This window comes from Melanotaenia boesemani, chromosome 4, assembly GCF_017639745.1.
Source record: "Melanotaenia boesemani isolate fMelBoe1 chromosome 4, fMelBoe1.pri, whole genome shotgun sequence".
Classification (NCBI taxonomy): domain Eukaryota; kingdom Metazoa; phylum Chordata; class Actinopteri; order Atheriniformes; family Melanotaeniidae; genus Melanotaenia; species Melanotaenia boesemani.
Window position 1 is genome coordinate 35,465,676 of NC_055685.1, and position 22,006 is coordinate 35,487,681.

General features: G+C 39.8%; 2 protein-coding genes across 2 annotated transcripts; both read right to left on the reverse strand.

Moving 5' to 3' along the window:
- Positions 1–732: 732 nt before the first annotated feature.
- On the reverse strand, positions 733–2,944 carry LOC121638669 (perforin-1-like). The gene is made up of 3 exons (XM_041983584.1): positions 2,914–2,944; positions 2,292–2,827; positions 733–2,066 (listed from the first exon to the last, which is right to left on the reverse strand). The coding sequence occupies exons 2-3, from the start codon at positions 2,825–2,827 to the stop codon at positions 923–925; spliced, it is 1,680 nt and encodes a 559-aa protein (XP_041839518.1). The 5' UTR covers positions 2,914–2,944; the 3' UTR covers positions 733–922.
- On the reverse strand, positions 733–16,434 carry LOC121638667 (perforin-1-like). Its single transcript, XM_041983581.1, has 4 exons — positions 15,899–16,434; positions 14,249–15,634; positions 10,709–10,712; positions 733–938 (listed from the first exon to the last, which is right to left on the reverse strand). The coding sequence occupies exons 1-2, from the start codon at positions 16,432–16,434 to the stop codon at positions 14,440–14,442; spliced, it is 1,731 nt and encodes a 576-aa protein (XP_041839515.1). The 3' UTR covers positions 733–938; positions 10,709–10,712; positions 14,249–14,439.
- Between the last annotated feature and the right edge of the window lie 5,572 nt (positions 16,435–22,006).

Sequence of the window (22,006 nt, forward strand, 5' to 3'; positions counted from 1 at the left end):
TGAAACGTCAAGAACAGACTGAAGAAATAACACCAGCAATGTCAGATTAACTTAAACAAAAACAGAACCAAAACTTTCTTTTTAAAGCATATGCCTAAAGGCCTTAGATTGCTACTTTGCATAATAAACAGAAAAAATTAACATAGTGTGAACACGCTAATGCATGCAGCTATTCCAACCAGTAGCATATACTCACACACCCCACCTAATATGGTATTATATTAATATGTTACATAGATGAACACAGAATGATGAGCTTTATAGCTACTAGCATGAAATTTAAAATGTATCTACATGGATGTGCAACGCTATCTGCATTTCTTATTCGATTGTCTGATTTCTTATTTTTTCATTTTAGCTCTCTTTCCTCATTACGTTCAACTCGCCAGCCGCTTTGTTCCTCTGCCATTATTGATGGCTTATTTTCCTCACAAATTTTCTAACATCACTGGTAGTCATGTTCATTTCTTTCTAACTCCACTCCATTGGTATAATTTTATTTATATGGACACACCTCCAGCTATAATGCTTTCCCCTTAAATCTTTGAAAGGTTTGTGCATTTAGGACTGCATGATAAATTCATGTTAATATTATTCAGAAAAACTTATATAGATACTTCTATATATATTACAATTACTTTACAGTGAATCTACTGTAATTTATAATGTCCAACAATCTTCTTTTTTCTAATTTGTCCTTCCTTATACTAAAATCAGACAGACACATGTTGCCTTTGTTGATGCTTTTAATGCAAGATTTTGCAAATAAAAGGAAAGAAACAGCAGGTGTGTAATCATGTAATCGTACAAATATATATTTAGATTCCAAAAAAGATGTTTTTTCTCTGAACATGAAAATTAAACTTATACTGATAGAAATTGCAAGCAAAGTGTAAATTTAGACATTGATTTTCTCATTATTTCAGCTGACAGATGGTCTTGATTCTCCAAGCAGGACACCATTTCTGGTGTAGAAAACTTCAGCCAAAGAGGGATTCATGGGTGAAGGAATGTACTCCTGACACTGACCACCACCAAGACTTGGAGCACACTCCACTAAGTAGGAAAAGAAGAAGGTACCATGATCAAACATGCAGCTGTCTGTCACTCGCCCACTACGCAGCTGAAATGAACATTCACCGAGCAGATCACTGTTCCAGTAGGAATCCTCATCATAAACAGCAAATTGAAGTTTGTTTGCCATGTTGATGACTACGGGTCCAAATTCAAATGTTTCTGGCCATTGAGGGTTGTCATTGTTACTGATGATAATTGTGCGCTTTATCTGGTTGCCATATTTAACCTCAACTGAACCATCTGTCTCTGTCCACATGTCACCATACAGATTCTCTGCATAAAGACCGAACACCTTTAATGTTGCAAGACCTTTCCCAGCAGGGCAGCAGTTTGACCTGAGATTCTGGTTACTGTTACAGACACAAGCACATGGATCTCTTTTGTTGGATCTGTGTCCAATCTGACAGGATTCAGAGCATTTCTTCAGCACTGCATTTTTCTTGATGTACTGCTCCACCTCTTGCTTCAGTCCCATCTTGGCATGGTGATTATCAAGCAGTATGGTGTGCAGGGGCTTTAAGTTGTACCGGACCACATCAGGGGTGCTTTTCAGTGAGTTGAGCCATTTGCTGCAAGTGCTAGATGGGCCTTGAAAGAGTACATCTCCATCAATATCTCCTCCAATGACTTGTGTTTCACGCTCACTAAATGCAGAGCTGAAACTTTGTTCAGAGTTCAGTTTCTTTTTCAGGTCCTGACAGTGTTTGGTCGTGGCATTTACACTGCTAGTATTTACCTTAACAGAGGCCTCAACTGTCAAACAATCACTAACTTCTGTTGCCGTCAGTCCATTCATGGATGCCATGCAGGTCTTGAAAGAAGTCAGCGCTTTTATTTCTCCACCTAGAGACACCTGTGTTATGTAATGTGTGCCATAGGTGTCGATCAGATTGCGATAAGGTAGCGAATTGGAGATGCAATAAGGAGGAAGAGAGTTCACAGCTGATAGAAATTCATGGCTCAGCGGAGGATTTGTTCTCAGTCTGTACCTGTAGATTGAAGCACAGAAATTGTATTAAAAGAGGGTTGTTTTTCTTGGAGTTTATTTTATATCCCACTTTTATTTAAAAAACCTTTGTGTTCTTCAATTAAACTTATGGTCTTTTTTATCAACTATTTAAAAAAGAAAAAAAAACAACAAAGGTTTTCTTTTTTAAATTTACTAAGCAGATAAACTAAGAAGTGTAAAACATTGAATCTGTCTGCATACTCACCCGTAGTAGACACAGTTAACAGAATGCTGAACAAAGGTGTAGCGGTCTTGTTTGGACTTTTTCATACCAAATTTAGAAGCCCTGGAGTGGGAACCTCCAAGACCAACACCAACAGTGACTGAAGGGTCCACACGGACATCAAGACCAATTTTCCAATCATTGGAGACCGATGATGTGGAATCATTGACGAGAGTTTCAACAGAATCGTAGAGAGTACTGGAAACCTTCAAGTTGCACTGGGGGAGGACTCTCCAGTCCACCACAGAAACTGGGACCTTCTGGATCTCTCTGTTCATGTAGGTGTTTCTGTACATTCTGCATGTGCCGTTTCCAAGATTCCATGTTTCAGTGTCGATGACGTAGGCGCCTTTCCTCTCCATTGAGACGATGTCAAAGCCTTCTCCTCCGAGGTTATAACCTGGGACAAAGTGAGCCTTCTCACACTCCTGGGATGAACCGATGAAGCTCACTGTGGATGAGAGACTCAGAGGACTCCACACCCAGCACATTAACAGGAACTCCCAGAGTCTTGCCATCTGCATGGAAAGGGTTAAACAATGAGAGGAGATAAAATGGAAATAAATGACAAACATTTGAAGCAGACAAGAAAAGAGGGTCTTACCTTGAGTGTAGACAGCAAGTTCTGCTCAGTTTTTTACAATCTTTAATCTATATTATAGGGTCGATTTGGAGGCGGAGCCTAAAATGTTGAAGCTGTTCTCATGAATCCACAATGCCCACTTTAACACCCACACTGCAAACATGTGCTATTTTTTAACTCACTTCACACATTTGTGTGTGACAACTGTTGTCAGCGCTTGAACACGGTTGTTTAGTTCTGACATCTTAACATGTCAAAGAGACTAAAGTTTTACATAAAGTAGATAAAACTCGTACACAACGTTTTCAGTCACTCTGAAGATGTCAGCTTTTGTTGTGTATAAAACTAATATTAAACTGAGCTCATTCATCTGTTTTATCTATCAATCTCCACACACATGTCCAAATTTACAGGATACATTGATCCAGGGTTTTATTATGTGCTTATTTAGAGTCTTAGCCTTCCAAAGAGAATCATAACTTTTTTTTTTTTATATAAGGTACTGCTTCACGTCATTGTCACCTGTGTGTTATTTTACATGCAAGACCAAAACTGTTTTAGTTACCATGCCACTGCCAAACTGTCTGTCACTGGAAATGTACACAATTGAACAATTACAAAGACGGAGGAAAATCTTCAGGAACAAAAACACATAAAGTCAGATAGGAAAAAAAAACAAACAAACAAACAAAAATAAGAACAGGCATAAGAATGTGTTGTCATTCCATATGTTGCATGAATCTGAGATCCTCTGAAGGATTTTCTTCAAACACGATATTTCAGCACATTTTAAACTCAACATCACCCTTAGAAGTACTTAGGTATAAGATGATTGACACAACAGTAATAATGGGTGGTTTCACATCTGGCTAAGAAGGTTAGAGGCAAATATCAATGCAACACATGGCAAGGCACATTTTTATTTGTATAGCACATTTCATGTACAAGACAATTAAAGTGTTTTACAGAAAACATTAAAATCATTACAGCAGGGTGCTGGAAGCAACAACAAGTGCAAATCCTGGAACCATGGAGCCGGGAAAGGAGAGATGACAAGTCCATGCAGATGCAAACGCTAAGGTCCGACAAGGAATCAGTGCTGCGCTGGAGTATATATGTCCGGCACAGGTGTAGATGATCAGGAATCCTGAGACTGACAGGCTGGAACAGGTGCGGATGATCAGGAGATTGATTACTGGAGAGTATGGCTGGACAGAGTGCGACAGAAACTGGTGCAGGTGTGACAATGAGTGACGAGTCTAGGCTTTTACTTTTTCAGTAGTGGCTTGATGACGGCTGTTTTTAGGATCTGACATTCAGCTTCTAGGCCTCTGGCAGACAAACCTAATCTTGAAAAGAAGGGCAACTGTCTACATCCAAGATTGGGTGTATGCATTTTATAAAATATGTATTTTATTAAAATGTCACACTTTTCTTGGTCACTCCCTCTCATCAGTGCAGCTGCTTTCACCTGATGACATAATCTGCTTTCCATTTCCCAGCTAAGCGAGTATAAAGACAGGCCTGTTTCACTCACTCTGCCAGATTGTCTTTGCTTCCATGTCTGACTTTCCAGCATCTGTTCCTACACTGATTCCCTGGTTCCAACCCTGCCTGTTCGTGACCATTGCCTTATGTCTTATATTGCCTTATGGATCTGTATTTGTGGATTTGTCTGAACTACGTTCCAAAAGGACAATCTATCACAGTCCCCTTGTTGCTATTGGGTCCACTCAATCCATGTTACAATAAACCAATTTAGGTGCCTATATAGCCTAAAACATAGTGCACCATTTTTTCCTCTAGCTATAGTGGTCTTATGGATAAAAAAGTCATTCTTTGTCACCAGTGATTACACATAAATCTAACATAAATGGTTTTAACTTTGTCAAGGCAAGCAAGCAAAATAATGATAAAATTAAACTTCCTGTTTCTAGTAAATGAGACCACACAGAAATGTTTTAAGTGGTGAAGGAAGTACAGTTAAGATCTAGTGTTTTGAAACTGTAAACTTATGATTTCTTATTCTAAATACCTTAAGAAGAGTTATTTCTACTACTTTAAACTATGTGAATTGAAAAAGGATTTACTCTTTTGCAATAAATCATTTCTTTTTCTTTTTACATTAGAGGGTAAATTTTCAGCTACCTGTTGAGATGGCAGGGATCTTCTTTATTATATCCTGTAAAAAGCTGCAGCTCTGTGAGATTCCTGCTCAGATTCCTCAGAGGCATCTGCTTTTCTGAGATTTTCCACAGAAGTTCAATAATAGTGAGGTCAAAAGGCACTGATGGCTGTGACGATTCTTCACTCTGCACTTCTTAAAGGCATAATTACACATGATCTGCTTTCCACATTAAACTGTGACCCACCATGTCACTCTAATGTGAGTGCTTGTTAGTTCACAAAATAAAATGTGGCTGAGACAGTATTTTCTAAATAAAATAAATAGAAAATGAAGCAGAAATAGTCCCTATTGATAAATGACAATGACACATACCAGGATGCATGGAAACTTCCTGTGTTATATAATAGAAATGTGTTTCATACCTTTGGTCATAACTTTGGAAATGTACTGTTTCACAGAAATGGAGGGACATCAGCTGGAATTGTTTAATTAGATCTTTTATCACACCCTCTCAGAAATTCCATGAAACCACCTGGGTGTGTTGGAGGAAGTGTAATAATCAAAATGCAAACCACTATCATGTCTTTTGGGACAGCCTGATAATTAGAGATTATTGGAAAGGGATACACAAGACCTTGCAAGGTATTGTTAAAAACATGACACCTTTTGAAATGAAAAGCATGTTCTTTGAAATTATACCCCAGAACTCGTCGAAAAAGGACACATTCTGCTGGTTGCAGCTAAAGAAGCTATAACCAGGAAATTACTTTTACAGAAAAAAATAATTTAATTTAATTTATTATTGTGTTGTTTCAGGTCATTCTATTAGGAAGTGAGTGCATGAAATGAAATGTGTTGTATGCTAAAATGCATGCTGCTAAACCTAAAAAAAAAAAGAAATGTTTCAAGGCCAAAATGCATGCTGCTTATAAACACTAAGGTTAGTCAGATCAGTTAAGCTGCTCATGCTGCTTAAAGGTACTCATACATTATAGGTTTAGTGACTGAATTATCTGAAATATATCAGATTAGCAAATAAAATCTTCTACTAAGGTAGTACAACATGAAGTATTGTCTTATTGCAAACATGTTTTGCTAGATTAACTTTAACTATGATGTTAGTGTGGAATAAGAAGTCTGAGTGGACAGTTTCACTGCACATCTATGCATCTGCATGTCTTTCACACATCTTTTAACACATATTTCACTCAATGCCTGTCTGGTTTTCCTTATTAACTAGAATGAGGAAGTTTTTATCAGATTTTTGTGAGTTGTCACATATAACTTTTTTACAGAGTTGTCTTTCTTGAGAATTTTAAAGCAATTTATGTTAGATTTGAATTTATAATCACTGCTAAAATTGTAGCGTTAGTCAAAATTCCTGTCAAAGAAGCATATTTAACACTTAATCACCCTTAAGCACATATAGGTGTTTTTGCATTTTAATTTCTAGCATATTTAATATTTCCCCTTACAAATTTTAAAGATGAGGGATGCAAAAGAATGCATTTTTTATGATCTTAATTTTTTCAAGTGTAATTTTATTTTTACTCCACATTTGCACCCTAAGCACAAAAATTTGTACATTAAAACCTATTTAAATGACTATTTTTGATCCCGTTCAAATAAAAAGTATAAAACATGCATTTTCTATTCAAATATCCACTTCATTTGAATCTATGGGCTTTCCTACTGTGCTTGAAGAGATTCCCTCCCCAATGACATAATTTTTAAAAGTTATGCCAAGCATGGAAAATACCCACTTTATCTGCTAAGGAGAGTTTGCACTGCATACTCTGTCCTCTGCACACCACACATGCTCCTCAGCTTTAGATTTGTGTGTGTGTGTGTGTGTGTGTGTGGGTGTGTGTGTGTGTGTGTGTGTGTGTGTGTGTGTGTGTGTGTGTGTGTGTGTGTGTGTGTGTGTATTTGAATTTGTGTTTCTGTGCACACACATTTGTCAACAGCGTGCATGATGTATTACATTCGTATGGCACATCATCCGGGGACTTTCAGTGCACTGAGTTTTTACTGAAATTTCTGTGTCAGCGCACTAAGCACTTAAATGTAGTGTTCGAAGTATAGAAGTGCGCGGATTGGGACACACCCATGATGATAGTTATATTTATTTGCTTATATTTACCATGCTGGTAATTGTTGTGCTTTCAACTTTGAACATTTTACCTCCATTTTGTATTAATGAGGGTAAAAGGGCTCCGCTTCCGTCAATGTCTGTGATTGCTAACCTGCCTATAAGAAGCAGTGTTGGTTGGGATTTAAATCTACCACAAACCAGTGAACAGCCAAGTAGAAGAAAAGAACAAGGAAACCCAGTTGGACAGAGGAACGGTGTTTGCACCTGGCTCAGTTGGACAAGGAGCATAAAAGTGTTATGTGGGGTAGATTTACAAACAACCACAAAAATTATTCCTGCACCATTCAATCTGTAACATTTAATTAATTCACTGTCATCCAGTTTTTGGAGAATATCTCTCCGGCCTCTTCCATCCACCATTCTGTCCTCTGCGAACTCTTAGGCCGCTTAGAAGTCCTCTTCCCTGCTCTTAACAGATCTCACCTTAGGAGCTCTCTTAAGGGCTGAGATTCTTTAGGAATAGCTTATATCTTTACTAGGATCTACCCTTTACTTTTAGAGGAAATTCTAAGAAAACATCATGATTCTAAGAATTTTCTTAGAATTTGGCCGCTAGGAGCAACTCTTTGCACTAAGAATCTTTAGGAATACGGGCCCTGGTCTGATTTACAGGAAGTGAAAAGAACACGGAACAGGAAACTCGACAGGACTGAGACAATGAAAACCAAAAGGACAGTAGTATAACAAGAACCAAACTTAAAGCTCACAGATCGTCACACCCACTGTGTAACTGTCAGGGATAATTTCTTTGAGCACTTTTAGCACAGTGTCTGTGTTTATTGAGCATCTTCTGGTTGTCAAGGATGCATAAACTGGAGAATTTGACCATACAAGGAACACCAAATGTAGAAGTCAATACTGAGTTAAGGATAGTTGAGATTTTTATTTTATGAAATAGTGTATTTTTGGTAAATTTTTGTACTTTGGGATTTGTTGTGCTACACTATTACTGCCTTTTTTTGTTTAACTGTCAAATGTCCCATAACACCTGAAGTAGGCACTGCGTTCTCAGTATCAACTGAGAACCGTCGTGAAACCCAAGAGAAACTTGGATATATACCAATGAAAATATACTTGAATACAACATAAACTAAAACCACAAAACATGACCTGAGTCTTCAGTGATTTCTGAGTAAGGAGCGGTGACACATTTACAAGTCAAGCCAATCAAACCTCGCCTCCTGTTAACAGTTTATAGTGGCTTGGAAATAAGATTAGTGTTTGCCACTGCACCATCAATGCATGGGCGTTTTCAGGTTTCTCCAGAGACGTTCTGCTTGGTCCAGGTGGACACTAGCTGGGTCACATGGGGTCTTAATTGCTAACATTGTTCCATTTAAAAGAAAGGCAAGGCCAATTTATTTGTAAAGCACATTTCATGTAAAAGACCATTCAAAGTGCTTTACATAAATGTAAAAACATTACAGCAAGGTGCAGGGGAAGAAAAAAAAACAAGTTAATTAGAAAAACAAAGATTAAAAAGATAAAATTGATTACATAAAAACAGCAAGAAAAAGCTCAGATAAAGAAATAAAATTAAGATTTCAGTGTAAAAGAACCAAATGCAGATCTGGACTTCTAAATAAAAACTAGTGAAATGCAGCAGAGAACAGGTGGGTCTTCAACTTTGATTTAAATAAACTGAGTGTTTTAGCTGATATGAGGCTTTCTGGGAGTTTGTTCCAGACACTGGAACATAGAAGCTGAATGCAGCTTCTCCATGTCTGGTTCTGACTCTGGGGACTGATAAGAAACTGGATTCAGATGAGCTGAAGGTTCTGGTAGGTGCATACTGGGTCAAGCGGTCACTGATGTATTTTGGTCCTAAACCATTCAGAGCTTTATAGACCAGCAGCAGAACTTTAAAGTCTATTCTCTGGCAAACAGGCAGCCAGTGTAAAGACCTCAGAGCTGGACTGATGTGATCCACTTTCTTGGTTTTAGTGTGGACTCAAACAGCAGAGTTCTGAATAAGCTGCAGTTATCTAATTGATTTTTTAGGTAGACCTGTGAAGATACTGTTACAATAATCAAGCCGACTAAAGATGAAAGCATGGACTAGTTTTTCTAAGTCTTGCGGGGACATGAGATCTTTTATCCTTGATATGTTCTTGAGGTGATAGTAGGCTGATTTTGTAATTCCCTTAATGTGTTTCTCAAAGTTAAGGTCTGAGTCCATCATTACACCCAGATTTCTGGCCTGGTTGGTGGTTTTTAGTTGTATAGACTGAAGCCCTGTGGTGACACTTAATCATTTCTCTTTGGCTCCAAAAACCATCACCTCAGTTTTGTTTTTGTTTAACTGGAGAAAGTTCAGACACATCCAGCCATTAATCTCTTCAATGCATTTCCCAAGAGCCTGTACAGGGCCTCCATCCTGGTGACATTGTAATATATATCTGTGCGTCATCTGCATAGCTATGGTAACTAATTTTGTTTTTCTTTATGATCTGTGCCAGTGGGAGCATGTAAATGTTAAACAGAAGAGGCCCCAGGATGGAACCTTGGGGAACTCCACATGTAATTCTTGCCTGCTCAGATGTAAAGTTAACTTCTGACACAAAGTACTTTCTATTCTCTAAATAAGATTTAAACCAGAGTAGTGCAGTGCCAGAGAGGCCCACCCAGTTTTGCAGTCGTTTAAGTAATATATTGTGGTCAACTGTATCAAATGCAGCACTGAGGTCCAGTAAGACTAAGACTGACATTTTTCCATCCATCCATCCATCCATCCATCCATCCATTTATTTTCTTCCGCTTATCCGGAGTCGGGTCACGGGGGCAGCTGCCTAAGCAGGGAAACCCAGACTTCCCTCTCCCCGGCCACATTCACCAGCTCATCCGGAGGGATCCCGAGGCGTTCCCAGGCCAGCCGAGAAATGTATCCCCTCCAGCGTATCCCAGTGATTGTGAACTTTTTTAATGCTACATTTTTTATGTTCTGCTCCACGTTTTGCTTCAGTCTGATCCTAGTACAATGATCAGTGGACAGTATGTTGGATAGGTTTTAGTTTTAAAAAAGATCAACTAGTTCTCATAAACATGGTGGTCTAAATGCCATAAGAAGTGCACCTTTGTTGTCCCTTCACTGACTGTTTCTGCCACACTCCTAACTTCAGTACTAATGGCAGTGTTGGCACATGGCCTTAACACTGGCACATTTTACTGAGTGAACAGAGACCTCAACTGACCATCACAGCCATTGCAGTGAGTCCATTCATGAATGGCTTGCAGGTTGAAACACCTGTGTGATGTAATACGGGACATAGACATCCATCAGATTGTGATATTATAGGACAAGAAAGAGTTCACAGTTAATAGATAAGCACTCATGGGAGGATTTATTGTCATTCTGTACTGTTTAACATAGAAAGCACACAAAAAAGTTGTTTTAATTTTTTTCAGTCATTTTAAGTCTTTTCTTCACCTTTGTTGGCATTCTTCTGTGAAATTGCTGCCATTGTTGGCTACTATCAGGAACCCTAGTCCTCAAGGCCCACTATCCTGCTGCATGTCTCCCTGCTGCAACACACCTGACTCAAATTAAATGACTCTCTCACAAGCTCTGCACAGTCTGCTAATGAGCCATTAATTTGACCTGCAGGATAGTGGGCCTTGAGGACCAGGGTTGGAAATCCCATTGGGATTAGAAGTTGGTATTAGTCCATCACATGGTTCAGTGGTTCCTAACCTGGGGTCTGAGACCCTCAAAGGGTCCACCAAAGAGCACAGGAGCACCCTGAGGCTTTGAACAATAAGAATCATTATGATCAAAATCCACACATTGTCACTATTTTAAGAAAAAAGTAAGGCTAAATGTTAATTAACTTAATATAACCATGGCTTTATCGAAGGACAAGCCAACATTATTTATGTTGATCTCACTCATGATTTCACGTTTGAAAGCATAAAACCAAGTTTGGTTTCAGTATGGGATGGGACAGGGGGTCCATGGTGTTTTAGTATGCATGAGGAGGGTCCCTCAGGAAAAAAGGGTTGGGAACCACTGACATAGAGCACAGCAACAAACCTGTGGAACAACAAGGCCATCTCCTCTACCTCAACCACAAGTCTTTTCTTCCTCAAGAAATCTTCAATAAAAGATGCTGTTACAAAGAAAAGTACCACCTTAAAATGTCACAAATGGCCAATGATCTTATCCATGATCACTTTTAGCAAAACAAAAATTAAGTGCTATATCAATTTTACCCCTTACATTAAGAAATATTTCTTTTCCCCATAAAACGGACAAAGACATTCATGTAGAATCTGTTGTACTGGATGTCCACTTGGTGGTGGTATTGTCTTGTGCAAGGATTTGTACTTTTCAGCTGACATCAGATTCAGGGCTCTGCAAACCTTCTGGATATCTTACCTGTTCACCTACCAGGACACTATTTCAATTTTAAGATTTTACATATTAAAACATAAAATAATGTGGTCAAAACTGGCCATCAATCAAGTTTAAAAACGTAAGTACATACTCTTCAGAAAATTAGCAGTATTGACAAGGTCTTGAAACAAACCTAACAATGAAACTCTTTCAACAGAAAAAGAACAGAACAGAAAACAACACTGTGAACACACTTATGTATGCTACTCATGTACAGAATGTGGATGATGGGAGTACACACTCACTCACGCCCTCCTAATATAATGTACTATTAAAGTTTTATATAACACATATTTCAGTCATACTGAATTTTATTTTTAACAGCTGAAATGTTAAATGTTTCTGCGTGGATGTCTAGCATTACCTGCAATGAGAACATGCCCATGCCAACGAGTCAAAATCTTTGACTTTGTTTGTCATTGGCAGGTCATACGTACCATGTGACCACGTACCTGCTCACACAGAGCAGCAGTCTTTGATTGTCTATTTAAACACGAACTGAGGTGACTGACAAACATTTTGTCATTTGCCCTGACAAAGGCCTTTTAGGCTGAAAGAAGCACCCCATGCATGTTGGTTTTTTTTCATACATTATTAGTTTGTTTCCAATTTCCTGATTTAACTCGGTTTCCTCATTACCTTCCACTTGCCCTCTTCTACACAACTTTCTCTGGCATTAGCGGTGCTTTCATTTCCTCCCACATTTACTGACATCTCTGGTAGTTATGTTCACTTCATTCTAACGTTACTTTTGATATTCATAGGGATGCTTGTGTTGTAACATACATCCAGCTATGATGACATTTTGGTTCTTTTTTTTACCCTTAAAAAAATGAAAAAAAACGACCTGTTGGCTTATATGAACATGGAGAAGCAGCATTTAGCTGTTATGCTGCAAACAAGTGGAAAAAACTGCCAGTGGAGATTAAACTTTCACCAAATGTAGACACTTTAAAATCCAGGTTAAAAACATTTAAATTCTTACACATTGTACAAATATGATTAAGTAAACTAAATTATTTTTATAATTTTTAATTAACTAAATCAGACAGACACACGTGTTGCTTTTGTTGATACTTTAATGAGAGATTTTGCAAATAAAAGGAAAGAAACAGAAGGTGTGTAATCATTTTCACTTCTTACAGAGTTAGATACATTTGAGACTAAATTATTCTTGATTATCTCTGAACACAAATGTAAAAAGAGAAGGCTAAAGGCTACAAGCAAAGTGTAAATTTAGATCTTTATTACGTCCACTGGGGTAAACCCCAACATACAGGCGCCAAGTCGGGGGGCAATGAGCATGCACACCTGCTTGGTGCTTCTCACCGGGAGCAATTTCAGAATGGAAGAGGTTCCAGCCCCTCTCAAGGACAGTGGTTCCAGAGCCCAAGCCGTGCGTCGAGGTGAGTCTAACTATATCTAGCCGGAACCGTTCAACCTCGCGCACCAGCTCAGGCTCCTTCTCCGCCAGAGAGGTGACATTCCACGTCCCTAGAGCTAGCTTTTGCAGCCGAGGATCAGACTGCCAGGGTCCCCGCCTCTGGCAGCCACCCAGCTGACACTGCACCCGGACCCTATCGCCCCTCCTGCAAGTGGTGCGCCCACGGGAGGAGATTTTTTGAAGTTGTCAGTTAAAATAATTATATGTAAGTTGTTACATATAATTATTTTACAGAGTCTTCTTTCTTGACAATGTTAAAGCAGTTTATGTTAGATTTGAATATATTATCACTGCTAAAGCAGCAATGTATTAATTGAAATTCCTGGCAAAAAAGCAACGCACATTTAAGACTTGACCTTCGGCACATTTTCATACAGAAGGTCATTTAAGCTAAACAGTGCACTATATTTCAGGGCAAATACACACCTAAATAGATTAATTAAGTAATTAAGTTCAAAGATTGAGGCATTGCCTTTACAAATTTTTGATTCACAAACATAAAATGGGGCAGAAACTATCCCTGGTAAATTTTATTAGTTGTTTCATCTTGTAAAACTGCAAGTAAACTTCATACATGTGCGTCAGTAAAAGAAAAAATATTTATTTTACTTTGTTGTCTTGTTTTTTATTCTTCATTCAAATTTCACCTATGCTGGCTTACAAATGAAACAGAATTTTAAACAGGATGTTCAGGAATAAAAAGAAAAGACATCCGCTCACCAAAGACTTTAATGTAAAACCAAATGCTTTCACATTTCCTCCATACCATGCATAGTAAACAGACAACAGAAAAACAGACCAATACACACACACACACACACACGCACACACACACACACACACGCACACACACATACAAACGTAGCCAGGGTTCTGTATTGTCATGGACCATGTAGTAATGTGCATCAATACTAGCAACTAAATTATATAGTATTCTGTTAATGTTTTCTGCTAATGAATGACCATTTTTGTAATTAGCAGTCTGAAATCTTTAATGCTTTTGGATGGAAGTCTAATGCCGTCTATTCTGCAATGTTGTTTCTCTGCTCTTACCGACAGTTTCATTTCCTCTCACATTTTCTCACTTCTCTGGCAGACATGTTCATTTTATTCTAACTTCACGTTAGTATGTTTTAATAGTATTGTCCTTTTCTACACCCCCACCTCCAAAAGGTAGATAAAATAAGAAGAAAGTTTCTGCTCAGATAAATGATTAATGGACAAAATCAGACAGACACATGTGTTGCCTTTGTTGATGCTTTAATGTGAGATTTTGCAAATAAAAGGAAACAAACAGCAGGTATGTAATCATTTTCACTTCTTACAGAGTTAGATACATTTGAGACTAAATTATTCTTGATTATCTCTGAACACAAATGTCATATAAAGACGGCTAAAAGCTACAAGCAAAGTGTAAATTTAGATCTTTATTTTCTCATTGTTTCAGCAGACAGACGGTCTGAACCTGTGTCTGACTTGATGAATTTCAGCCTTGATTCTCCAAGAAGGACACCATTTCTGGTGTAGAAAACTTCAGCCAAAGAGGGGTTCATGGGTGAAGGCATGTACTCCTGACACTGACTACCACCAAGACTTGGAGCACACTCCACTAAGTAGGAAAAGAAGAAGGTACCATGATCAAACATGCAGCTGTCTGTCACTCGCCCACTACGCAGCTGAAATGAACATTCACCGAGCAGATCACTGTCCCAGTAGGAATCCTCATCATAAACAGTAAATTGAAGTTTGTTTGCCATGTTGATGACTACGGGTCCAAATTCAAATGTGTCTGGCCATTTAGGGTTGTCATTGTTACTGATGATAATTGTGCGCTTTATCTGGTTGCCATATTTAACCTCAACTGAACCATCTGTCTCTGTCCACTTGTCACCATACAGATTTTTTGCATAAAGACCGAACACCTTTAATGTTGCAAGACCTTTCCCAGCAGGGCAGCAGTTTGACCTGAGATTCTGGTTACTGTTACAGACACAATCACATGGATCTCTTTTGTTGGATCTGTGTCCAATCTGACAGGATTCAGAGCATTTCTTCAGCACTGCATTTTTCTTGATGTACTGCTCCACCTCTCGCTTCAGTCCCATCTTGGCATGGTGATTATCAGGCAGTATGGTGTGCAGGGGCTTTAAGTTGTACCGGACCACATCAGGGGTGCTTTTCAGTGAGTTGAGCCATTTGCTGCAAGTGCTAGATGGGCCTTGAAAGAGTAAATCTCCATCAATATCTCCTCCACTGACTTGTGTTTCACGCTCACTAAATTCAGAGCTGAAACTTTGTCCAGAGTTCAGTTTCTTTTTCTTGTCCTGACAGTGTTTGGTCATGGCATTTACACTGCCAGTATTTACAACGTTAACAGAGGCCTCAACTGTCAAACAATCACCAACTTCTGTTGCCGTCAGTCCATTCATGGATGCCATGCAGGTCTTGAAAGAAGTCAGTGCTTTTATTTCTCCACCTAGAGACACCTGTGTTATGTAATGTGTGCCATAGGTGTCGATCAGATTGCGATAAGGTAGCGAACTGGCGATGGAATAAGGAGGAAGAGAGTTCACAGCTGATAGAAATTCATGGCTCAGCGGAGGATTTGTTGTCAGTCTGTACCTGTAGATTGAAGCACAGAAGTTGCATTTAAGAGGTTTATTTTGTTTGTTTGATTTTATATTACACTTTTATTAAACAATCCTTGGAGTTCTTAAGTAAAACTTATATAAAAAAAATCTATCTATCTATCTATCTATTTATATATATATATATATATATATATATATATATATATATACACATTACAAACAATCAAGGCATTTCTTAATTTACTGATCAGATAAACTAAGAAGTGTACAGCATTAAATCTGTCTGCATACTCACCCGTAGAAGACACAGTTAACAGAATGCTGAACAAAGGTGTAGCGGTCTTGTTTGGACTTTGTCATACCAAATTCAGAAGCCCTGGAGTGGGAACCTCCAAGACCAACACCAACAGTGGCTGAAGGGTTTACGGGGACATCAAGACCAATTTTCCAATCATTGGAGACCGATGATGTGGAATCATTGACGAGAGTTTCAACAGAATCGTAGAGAGTACTGGAAACCTTCAAGCTGCACTTAGGAAGGACTCTCCAGTCCACCACAGAAACTGGGACCTTCTGGATCTCTCTGTTCATGTAGGTGTTTCTGTACATTCTGCATGTGCCGTTTCCAAGATTCCATGTTTCAGTGTCGATGACGTAGGCGCCTTTCCTCTCCACTGAGACGATGTCAAAACCTTCTCCTCCGAGGTTATAACCTGGGACAAAGTTAGCCTTCTCACACTCCTGGGATGAACCGATGAAGCTCACTGTGGATGAGAGACTCAGAGGACTCCACACCCAGCACATTAATAGGAGCTCCCACAGTCTCGCCATCTGCATGGAAAGGGTTAAACAATGAGAGGAGATAAAATGGAAATAAATGACAAACATTTGAAGCAGACAAGAAAAGAGGGTCTTACCTTGAGTGTAGACAGCAAGTTCTGCTCAGTTTTTTACAATCTTTAATCTATTTTAAAGAATTGATGTGGAGGCGGAGCCTAAAATGTTGAAGTTGTTCTCACAGATTTTATTTTCATCAATTCACAATATGCACTTTATCACCCACACTGCAAATATGTGCCATATTTGAACTCACTTCACACATTTGTGTGTGACAACTGTTGTCAGCTCTTGAACACGGTTGTTTAGTTCTGACATCTTAACATGTTAAAGAGACAAAAGTTTTACATAAAGTAGATAAAACTTGTACACAACGTTTTCAGTCCCTCTCAAGATGTCAGCTTTTGTTGTGTATAAAACTAATATTAAACTGAGCTCATTCATCTTTTTATCTATAAATCTACACACAAATTTACATGATACATTGATCAAGCGTTTTCTTAAGTGCTTGTTTAGATTCTCAGCCTTCCATGTATCCAAAGAGTATCATATCTCACTTTGTAAGGTACTGCTTCAAGTTATTGTCACCTGTATATTATTTTACATGCAAGGCCAAAACTGTTTTGGTTACCATGCCACAGTCAAACTGTCTGTCACTGGAAATTTACACAATTGAACAATGTCAAGGAAAAACTTAAGGAAAGAAAACACAAACAAAACAAGGACAGACACAAGAATGTGTTGTCATTCCATGTGTTGCATGAATCTGAGAACCTCAGTAGGATTTTCTCCAGACGCAATATTCCATCACAGTTTAAACTCAACATCACCCTTAGATGGACTTAGTTATAAGATGATACGTTAAGCTGCAGCTCTGTGAGATTCCTCAGAGGCATTTTTTTTTTCTGAGATTTTCCACAAGAGTTCACTAATGGTGACGTTGAGGTCAGTGGGCATGGACGGCTGTGACGATTCTTCACTCTACATTTCTTAATGGTGTAATTACAAATGATCTGCTTCTCAAATGTCACCCTGATGTCAGTGCTTTTTAATTCACAGAATAAATGAGACTGAACCATCATTCTAAAAAAAATATATGATCAATGACAGTGACACGTGCCAGGATGCATGGAAACTTGCTGTGTGATATAATAGAAATGTGTTTTATATCTTTGGAAATGTACTGGTTCACAGAAATGGAGGGAATACAGCTGCAAATGTTTTATTTTATTTGTGTATTTTTTTTTTTTTTTTTTTTACACCCGTCTTGTCCATCAGGGGCCTGATTTGTGGAGGTCGGCCCAGAGGCTGAACAGACAGGCGCTGGATCTCTGGAGGCCAAGCAGACAGCAAACTTGGTTCAGGGGGATGGCCGGGAGGCCGCATGGACTGGAGCAGGACCTCTGGACAGCGCGTAGATTGGAGCAGGATCTTGGGACGACGTGCTGACAGGAGCTGGACCTCATGAAGGTGCACTGACAGGAGCTGGACCTCAAGAAGGCACGCTGACAGGAGCTGGACCTCAAGAAGGCGTGCTGACAGGAGTTGGACCTCGGGATGGCACCATGAGTGGAGCTGGGTCTTTGGAAGGCAGACAAACTGGAGCGGAATCTCTTGAAGACAAGCAGGTGTTAACATGCTCTCTGGAGGGCAACTGGGGGTCACACAGATAAGAGCAAAGTCTCCGGAGGATGACCAGGAGGTCGCACAGACAGGAGCAGGGTCTCTGTAGGGCGACAGGGAGGTTGTACAGACAAGAGCTGAGTCTCTGGGGTTTGGCCAGGAAACCTAGCCGACAGGTGCAGAATCTCTGGAAGGAGCGTAGACTGGAGCTGGATCATTGGAAGGCAAGCATACATCAACATAATCTCTGGAGGGCGACCAAAAGGCCACAGAGACAGGGTCTGTGGAGAGTCCTGTAGCATCCATCCCTTGAAGAACCCTATTGCAAGGGACGGGAGCGGAGTGACCTCTTCAGCAGCACAGACCACAAGCGGAGTGTCTTGACCTGAGACCCCCTCAGAGCCGGGAACCAGAAGTGGGTGAGGAGCATCTCGACCAGAAAACCCCTAGGAGCCAGAGATCAGAGGCGGGTAAGGAGTGTTTCAACCAGAGACCCCCTAGGAGCCGGGACCAGAAGCGGGTGAGGAGCATCTCGACCTGGGAACCCCTCGGATCCAGGGACCACTGAAGGCAGCGTGAACCTGGGCATTGGCGTCAGATGCTGAAGAGCCGGGCAGGACCAGGGCACTGGTGTTGGACGCTGAAGAGCTGGACAGGACCGGGGTGCAGGCATCAGATACTGAGGAGCCTGGCAGGATTAGGGCACAGATGTCGGACACTAAAGGACGGGAGCAGTAGACGACACCAGAGATGTAGACCTGGGAGCTGGTGATGACACCGGAGACATGGACCTCAGAGCTGGTGGTGACACACGAGATGTGAGGCATGGAGCCGGCGGAGACTCTGGATATGTGAGGCGTGGAGCCGGGAGACTGGAGACCAGGGCAGTGAAGCCGGCAGGGACACTGGAGATGTGAACTGGCAGCTGGGGGCCTGGATGCTGACATCAGGGTCATGGGTGATCTTGGAACCAATTGACTTAAGAGCTCCAAGTAACTTGTCGAGACCCTATTTCACCATTGTCATTAAGTCCACTGCGCCTCGAAGACTGAGGTACTAGGGTTTGGTCGTCAGTGGATTAATGACCCTCCCAGCAGTAGGCAGAACAGCGCTGGTAAAAAGGTTAATTTACAAAACCTCAGGAACAGGGAATCACACAAAACAGGCATAAACCACAAGGATCTGACAAAAGCAAACTGAACACCATGGGGTATATACAGTCATGGACAAAATTGTTGGTACCCTTCGGTTAATGAAAGAAAATATCACAATGGTCACAGAAATAACTTGAATCTCACAAAAGTAATAATAAATAAAAATTCTATGAAATTTAACCAATGAAAGTCAGGCACTGCTTTTCAACCATGTTTCAACAGAATTATTTAAAAAAATAAACTCATGAAACAGGCCTGGACAAAAATGATGGTACCCTTAACTTAATATTTTGTTGCACAACCTTTTGAGGCAATCACTGCAATCAAACAATTCCTGTAACTGTCAGTGAGACTTCTGCACCTCTCAGCAGGTATTTTGGTCCACTCCTCATAAGCAAACTGCTCCAGTTGTCTCAGGTTTGAAGGGAGCCTTTTCCAGACGGCATGTTTCAGCTCCTCCCAAAGATGCTCAATACGATTTAGGTCAGGGCTCATAGAAGGCCACTTTAGAATAGTCCAATGTTTCGTTCTTAGCCATTCTTGGGTGATTTTAGCTGTGTTTTGGGTCATTGTCCTGTTGCAAGACCCATAACCTGCGACTGAGACCAAGCTTTCTGACACTGGCCAGCACATTTCTCTCTAGAATCTCTTGATAGTCTTGAGATTTCATTGTACCGGCACAGATTCAAGACACCCTGTGCCAGATGCAGCAAAGCAGCCCCAGAACATAACAGAGCCTCCTCCATGTTTCAAAGTAGGGACGGTGTTCTTTTCTTCATATGCTTCATTTTTCCATCTGTAAACATAGAGCTGATGAGCCTTGGCAAAAAGTTCCATTTTTGTCTCATCTGTCCATAGGACATTCTCCCAGAAGCTTTGTGGCTTGTCAACATGTAGTTTGGCTTTTTTATGATTTGTTTTCAACAATGGTGTCCTCCTTGGTCGTCTCCCATTAAGTCCACTTTGGCTCAAACGACGACGGATGGTGCGATCTGACACTGATGTTCCTTGAGCTTGAAGTTGACCTTTATTCTCTTTAAAAGTTTTTCTGGGCTCTTTTGTTACCGTTCGTATTATCCGTCTGTTTGATTTGTCATCAGTTTTCCTCCTGCGGCCACGTCCAGGGAGGTTGGCTACAGTCCCATGGATCTTAAATTTCTGAATAATATGTGCAACTGTAGTCACAGGAACATCAAGCTGCTTGGAGATGGTCTTATAGCCTTTACCTTTAACATGCTTATCTATAATTTTCTTTCTAATCTCCTGAGACAACTCTTTCCTTTGCTTCCTCTGGTCCATATTGAGTGTGGTACACACCATGTCACCAAACAGCACAGTGACTACCTGTAGCTTATATATAGGCCCATTGACTGGTTACAAGATCGTAGACACCTGTAATGCCAATTAGTGGACACACCTTGGATTAACACGTCCCTTTGGTCACATTATTTTCAGTCTTTTGTAGGGGTACCATCATTTTTGTCCAGGCCTGTTTCATGAGTTTATTTTTTTAAATAATTCTGTTGAAACATGGTTGAAAAGCAATGTCTGACTTTCATTGGTTAAATTTCATAGAATTTTTATTTATTATTACTTTTGTGAGATTCAAGTTATTTCTGTGACCATTGTGATATTTTCTTTCATGAACCGAAGGGTACCAACAATTTTGTCCATGACTGTATACACAGAGGAAGTAATAAGGAACAGGTGAAGCGAATGAGTAATCAGACCAGGTGAACTAATGAGCCAGAAACAGAAACCACAGGAGCACAAAAGGAAAAACAGAAAAACTGAACTAAACATGACAAAACCCAGAACTACAAACCAAAAATCAAGACTAAAATTAAAACATGACACAAACGATGATCTTTCCAGAAAACTAAACAAGACAAAAACCAGAACTAGAAACCAAGATCAAAACAGAACTAAACATGACAAACCAAAACCCTAAACCATGATCAACACTGAAATAAAACCTGACAACCAATAACTATAAACCAAAACCATGACAGAACTATAAAACACACCAAAACCCCAAAAACCTAAACCATAATCATAACAGAATCATGACAAACACCAGGAGGGTACTCCACGAAACTGGATTAAGGAAAAGCTTGGCTTATCTTGATAAGTCCCAAATTTCCCTGAGGACTCTCCAAAGGGATTAATAAAGTATTTCTATTCTATTCTATTCTAAGTCTGGCTCATTTAAGCCAGAGTTCCGTTCCATCAATGTGGCTTATTTGAATGCCTGCTGAGTAACCATGGTAACTTATGCACCAGAACTAGCCTGTTTTTTTGGCAAGCTAACGTTCAAGCTTAGTTAGCTGTGTCTCAAAGTTCTGATACAGACTCCAAAAGTAAGTTCCACCTGGTAGAATGCTGTGCTCCCGCCACTCATACTGGTATAAAAGTAAAACAAACCACTTATCATTTGACTACTTTGACTGTCTTGAACAATCAATAAATCTGTCAGTGCCACTGTAACTAAAGAAACACAACTATACAAGTACTGAACATGAAATTAAATTAAAAGGAACACGGTATTCATTAAAAATAATTAATACCTTATTAAATTCCCTAACCAATTTCACAAACACCCGACCTACACTGCCTCATGTTGGCTAACAGTAAAACTGGGATAAGCTGAGCCCCGTCCATACAGGCCTAGGGTATTTAAAGAGAGTGATAGAGAAAGCTAATCTAAAGAGATAGACGGAGAAAGATATAAATAGATCAAGACAGGGTTCCTTTTTGGTTACCATGGCTTGGCCTTTCATAAATGTCCC